Raw genomic sequence first — 6711 nt, 5'->3', positions numbered from 1 at the left:
GGTCAGTACATCAATGATGTCACAGACGTATGAGTCATAATATTATGTTCGTGCATGTAATGACATTATCAATTCATATTTGGACTAATTCACTCGTGTATTATATGGTAAAAACAGTCGTCAAACTGATCAAACTCGTCAAACTCATCGTAATACTAATCAACTCATAACACTGGTCAAATTCGTAACACGCATTCCGGGTTTCATGTTTGGGGTTTCTGAGTTTGACGAGTTTGACGTATTTGACGAGTCAACGCGGTCAACCTGTGGTCAAAATGACATTCCGATGGTTCAAAGTTGTGTACAGGGTCTATTATGACGTATTGAACGTGTTTTTGTTATAAGGAGAGCATCTGGAAAAATAATAAATTCTACCCTAGACCAATGTGTAACATAAAGTGTAATAGAACATTAGGGTTTCGTTTGGGGGAACATGCATTACTACACAAAATAAGGTGCTAAATTTAGATAGCTGCGATTATTATTTACTTATCAAATTTGTTATACGAGGTGCTTATTAACATTTTCGTGGTTCGCAATTGATAAATTCGCCAAATCAGAGAGTTTGACGAGTTTGACGTGTTTGACGTGTTTGACGAGTTTGACGTGTTTGACGAGTCAACGCGGTCAACCTGTGGTCAAAATGACATTCCGATGGTTCAAAGTTGTGTATATGGTCTATTATGACGTATTGAGCGTGTTTTTGTTATAAGGAGAGCATATGAGAAAATGATAAATTCTACCCTAAACCAATGTGTAACATAAAATGTAATAGAACATTAGGGTTTCGTTTGGGGAAACATGCATTGCTACACAAAATAAGGTACTAAATTTAGATAGCTCCGATTATTATTTACTTATCAAATTTGTTATACGAGGTGCTTATTAACATTTTCGTGGTTCGCAATTGATAAATTCGCCAAATCAGAGAGTTTGAATTGATAAATTTGTCAAATCAGAGAGTTTGACGAGTTTGACGTGTTTGACGTGTTTGACGAGTTTGACGTGTTTGACGAGTTAACGCGGTCAACCTGTGGTCAAAATGACATTTTGATAGTTCAAAGTTGTGTACAGGGTCTATTATGACGTATTGAACGTATTTTTGTTGTAAGGAGAGCATCTGGAAAAATGATAAATTCTACCCTCGACCAATGTGTAACATAAAGTGTAATAGACCATTAGGGTTTCATTTGGGGGAACATGCATTGCTACACAAAATAAGGTACTAAATTTAGATAGCTGCGATTATTATTTACTTATCAAATTTGTTATACGAGGTGCTTATTAACATTTTCGTGGTTCGCAATTGATAAATTCGCCAAATCAGAGAGTTTGACGTGTTTGACGAGTTTGACGTGTTTGACGAGTCAACACAGTCAACCTGTGGTCAAAATGATATTCCGATGGTTCAAAGTTGTGTACAGGAGGGTCTATTATGACGTATTGAGCGTGTTTTTGTTACAAGGAGAGCATTTAGCCCAGTCTTGTGGATACTTTTCACAATTTAGGTCGCAGATAATCGCATACTTGGTGATCGAATATCTGATGGGCACGTCATTCAGAACAAACCATAGTTGTTTCACTTCTCCTTCCAATTTTAGTGCCCGATGTAAGAGGACTGATGCCGGAACCATCTTCAATGTGTCCTTACATCCAAGATGGAAAATATGCCGAAACTGGGATTCTTTTTGGAAATATTAAATTCTTCATCCGTCAATGCCTTTTTAAGAGATCTAACAGTCTGATATAGATAATATTTCGTCGTGATCTTAGGAGTCATATGAATGTCCTTAAAATCATACACAAAAGGTACCTGCAAAAACAAATTTAACACTCATTATCAAACTCGTCAAACTCGTCAAACACCCCAAACTCCGACTTGTTTGACGAGTTTGAACATTTTTGAGACTCGAATAGTTTGACTTGTTTGACGGGTGCGCTAAGTTTAACTAACATCTAGCATGACCATTAATCTATGTTTTAGTGCATCCGACTGTCGACAATATCATCGTGACTCGATTTCTATCCGTCTTTTTCACAAAACACTGTTTCTCACCCAATCCGAAAACCCTATTTCGATATTTCAGTGACAATTTGTCATTCAAACCATAGTTTTTCAAATTTTTATTTCAAACCCTATTCTTAACGAAAACTTAATAGAAAATCTAAAACTGAATCTCAATGTATACCCGAAACCCTAAAAAATTTGATTTTTGCGGAGTTAAAAAACTATACCTGGAGGTCTTCGCAAGTAGGGTCCGAAGAGAGGGCCGAAGATGATGAAGACGAAGCTATTCTTCGTGCAAATTTGACGAGTTTGACGAACTCGCATAGAAAAATCACAGAGTGAAGAGAAAATGAAGAAGAAGAAACGACACTATGAAGAAATGAAAGTGTCTGTCGAAAAGGGGCAAAAAAAACTGTTTGGTTTTTCAAATTTTTTTAATTTAGTAACTTCCCAACTTTTGGTCTTTCTCCTTCAGATGTTGACACGTGTATTTTTTAAAAGGGGTAACGATGTCTTTTCATTCTTTTACAGTTTTTGTTTGAAGGTTTTTTTTTTGAAGGGTATGTCATGTAAGTGAAATCGACATTTAAAGGTATTTTTGTAATATTCCCTCTAAAACATTTATTTTTGAATTAAATTAGTGGTTCAAAAAACCCAACAAACTTTACTTTACAATCAGTTGAATGCAAATTAAAAAGAGAGTTACAATCTCACCATAAAGTTTGGAGATACTCGTCGTTTTCGTCACTGCTAAAAGTACATATCCTAACGCACTTCCAAACGAATCTTCAATAACTTCTACAAAAAAAAAAATCAAGAAAATTGTAGGAATTTTTAATTTAAAACATAAATTTTTTAAAAAGACAATAGATATTAGTACGGATGGACACCGGTCGAGTGCCAAAACTTTGGTGTATTTGATCTCGTTTTTGCTTCCTTCGATATTCTGGACGGATTATCCGATCTCTAGATTTATGAGGATCGGATATCCGAGTCTCTTGTATCCACGGGTACGGTGAACGATCGGGTATCTACGGTTCATCCAGTCGGTGGGTAAGGCAGAGGAGGTGAGGACGAGCACCGAGGTGTTGAAAGTGAGGAAAGTCCTCTCTCTAAACATGAAACCCTAATTTTTTTAACACCAATAACATCAACAACATCGTCTTAATCCCAAGTTTATTTGAGGTCAGTCGCATGAATTCTTCTTTTCCACTTATTTCGGTTTTGCATCATATCCTTCGAGATTTGCAACACATCCAAATCATATTTAATGACTCGTTTCTAAGTCTAGGCATACTTTTTCTCGTTTCTTCAATTCCATACTTACACTTTCTAATTTTCGAACTGGAATGTCAAACAGTCTACGTTTTACGTGATCAATAGTATACAATGTGTTTAAAATGATATACAATGTGTTTTTTTGTCAATGCCGTATATATATATTTTTATAGTAAATTATCCAAAATACTCATGGTTTTATTGTTTATTATCTAACATATCTAAATTTCTAAAAAAAGGAAAAACATAACATTTATTTTCTACCTCAGAAAAAAGCTTTACTTGCACGAGATTCAAGAATCAGATTTGGGTTGACCCCTCTTTTTGGCTTCAATCAAATAGAACAGATAGTTTAGCAGAATTAAAAAAAAAAACTCTGAAAAAGCAAGCATTTGTTTCCCCTCCTCTCACATATTTATTTGGGACATTATAAAAAATACTCTCCATTTGATATTTTTACTTCAAGCCATACCCTTTTCCACCTGTGATCCTCTGATCCATGTGACCATAAATTTAATCTTGGTCATTTTGACCATAACGTTAAATTTATGATGATCACACCCATTGATTATGTTCATATCTTATATATCTCACTAATTATTTGATAAAAAATTTATAAATTCAATGTTATAAACAATATGATCAAAATTAAATTTCTGGTCACATGGATCACATGACCATAGATGGAGAATTGTATGTCTTGAAGTAAAAATAGCAAATGGAGGGTATTTTTGATATAATGCCTATTTATTTTCACCTCACATTCTATTAAATTATTTTATCTCTACTAACAATATTTTACTTTTCTTCTCATTATTGAATAATACATAATACTATCCAAATTTGGTTAATTCAACCGGTAAAATGGGTTGTAAAATATAAACCCGTCCCGAATTCAAATCTCAAATTTAAAAAGGGAATATGTATTCCAAATTACATGGTTCGACTCCAAAATTAATCTAGATCTTAATTTAGAACATTCGATTACTCAAAAAAATTACATAAAGCTCATAGGAGGACAATAGCCGAAATTTCGAGTACCTGACTCGTGGGTCGAACGATACTCCTAAATTTTAAATAAACGTGCTCGCCTATTGTACATAGATATAATGTATTATAGATGTTTGGGTAAGATATTATTGGAAATTTTTTCAAGATTGGTTAATGTCTAAGTTTAAGATTATAATATAAAGAGAAATTATAATCATAGCAAATAATTCACCAACAAATACGTCTAAACCCAACAGAAATATAATATATGTAAATTCTATACCATGTAACACAAAATAGAAAAAAAAATGAATGTACGATGAAAAAAACTAAAATCAAATTATGTTAAAAATACGTAGTTTTATTTGTGTGGTAATGTAGAATACGTAACTGTAATTACTCTACGTTGAACTCTCAAAAGGTCGACCAAAAAACTAAATGAAGAAGTCGAATCCACCTAATTTAGTAAAAAAGTAAATATTTATATCAAGAGGACAGTATATAATTTTCCTCAGCGTTGAAACTTGGGATACATATGTGGAGCTAACCGGGGACCCACTGACGCAGACAGAGGCTTAGCCATGAGCAATTTGGTGTCCGACTCCATGAGCTCGACCCGCTCTGAACCCGGAGGGAGGCTCCAAGTGAAACCTTGGAGAAGCCTCGCCAACAACATCACCGTCATATATGTCCCGAGTTTACCGCCTATGCAGCCACGCCGGCCAGTGCTGAACGAGACGAACCTCATCTCCGGCTCGAGAAGGTTCACCTCTGTTGAGCCGAGGTGGCGCTCGGGCCTGAACACATCTGGCTCATCCCATATCTTAGGGTTCCGACCTAACCCGACCCGACTCACAAGGACATGGCTACCTGGTTTTAAAAAATAAGGAATAACTGTCCCTTAGGTATGGTAATAAATGCATTAATTGCAAAAGAATACGAAATATGCAAAGGATCTACCTTTGGGGACGAAGTAACCGGCGAGGGTCGTGTCCTCCATTGCCACATGAGGAGGTACGAACGGTGAAACGGGGTGGAGTCTGAAAGATTCTCTGCTGCAAGCTTTTATGTAGTTGAGTTTAGGTATGTCGCTTTCTTGTGCAAGTCTGTCTTTTCCGACTATTTCATCGAGCTCTTCCGTTGCTCTTTCAAGTGTCTCGGGCCGATTTAACATCTCTGCGAGTGTCCACTCCACGTTGTTTGTCGGGTTATCTATCGTCGCAAGGAAAATATCCTGCATTAACAAGATTAATTAAGCATAAACATGTTTTGTTGATCATTACGTTATGTTGTACGTGAAATTTACAAAAACATACACCGACCTTGCATTCAGCTTTGATTTCTTCGGGTGTAAGCAATGGCTCCCCTTCATCGTCGTTTAGGGACACGAAGATATCGAGCCAGTCTCCGATTTCCTTCTTTCCATCTCTCTCCCTCCACAACTTGATTCTCTCATCGATGATTAGTTCGTTGTACTTGTCCATAAGATGGCTGGCCTCTCTTGCCATCTTCTCACGTTCGTCCAAAACCCGACCCCTCAGAAAAGGAACATAATCGGATACGCTAAAGCTAAAGAGGCAACCTAACCCCTTGAATGTCGCCTCGAGGTGGTCCCTCTCCATCGGAGACATCTCTCCGTCCATCGCCTCTTCTTTGAAATGCCTCCGACCAAACATCATTCTCATGACCACTGCATGGGCATACGTCATGGTGATGTCTCTCACGTTTACTGCCTTCGAACTTTGCTTGTAAAGGCTGTGGGCGTAAGCTAGGATGTTATCCGCTTCCGCTGTTCTTGCATCGAGTAACCACTTCAACCTTCCCGGTGACATCAACTCTGACGTCATCAGTTTTCTCATCTTCTTCCACTGTTGTCCGTATCTTGAACAGACCGGCGTCTTGAATCCGCCGCTCATTTGCCCCGACGAGTACATCTCTGGTCTATCGGCAAGAACCTCGTCCTTATCCACGAGGGCTTCCCGAGCAATCTCTTTCGACGTCACGGTGACGACGTGGACGTTTCCGAAACGGAAACATGCTATATCCGTCTTCATCTCGTCCATGACACGGTGCATCCACTTGTGGACTGGTCGGTTCTTGATCATTCCGGCTAAGTTTCCGATGACAGGCCATCCCGGCGGTCCCGGAGGAAGCCTCCGAACAGATCCTAAGCGGTAACGTTTCGCGAAAACTGTGATCAGTGTGGTAAAGAAGGCGACAATCACAACGATGTATGAGAATATTTGCTCTGATGATAACTCGACGGTTGAGTTCATGTTTACTGCGACCAGTCTTTCTCAAATAGATTTGGTTGCGGAGACAACACACACACACACACAAACAAAAAGGAAGCAAAATAGGGCACAAAATCTACTAAGTGATTCCAAATTTGCGAACTCGACTACACTAAATAAAAGTTGAAAATTGAATATATA

The 6711-nt window shown here is 37.6% G+C and overlaps 1 protein-coding gene across 1 annotated transcript; it reads right to left on the bottom strand.

The window, feature by feature from the left end:
- Positions 1–4622: 4622 nt before the first annotated feature.
- LOC104799117 (dihomomethionine N-hydroxylase-like) lies at positions 4623–6711 on the bottom strand. Its single transcript, XM_010521473.1, has 3 exons — positions 5599–6711; positions 5237–5510; positions 4623–5146 (listed from the first exon to the last, which is right to left on the bottom strand). Exons 1-3 carry the CDS (start codon positions 6550–6552, stop codon positions 4788–4790), a joined length of 1587 nt encoding a protein of 528 aa, XP_010519775.1. The 5' UTR covers positions 6553–6711; the 3' UTR covers positions 4623–4787.

Source organism: Tarenaya hassleriana, unplaced genomic scaffold (assembly GCF_000463585.1).
Source record: "Tarenaya hassleriana unplaced genomic scaffold, ASM46358v1 Cleome6, whole genome shotgun sequence".
NCBI lineage: Eukaryota > Viridiplantae > Streptophyta > Magnoliopsida > Brassicales > Cleomaceae > Tarenaya > Tarenaya hassleriana.
This window is presented reverse-complemented; position numbering and strand designations above follow the sequence as displayed.

Excerpts from the sequence above, each read along its gene's own strand:
- LOC104799117 (XM_010521473.1), bottom strand. The coding sequence starts at position 6,552 with ATGAACTCAACCGTCGAGTTATCATCAGAGCAAATATTCTCATACATC. Across the intron at positions 5,511-5,598 it reads AAATCAAAGCTGAATGCAAG|GATATTTTCCTTGCGACGAT; the intron begins GTCGGTGTATGT and ends TTGTTAATGCAG. Across the intron at positions 5,147-5,236 it reads CGGTTACTTCGTCCCCAAAG|GTAGCCATGTCCTTGTGAGT; the intron begins GTAGATCCTTTG and ends TTTTAAAACCAG.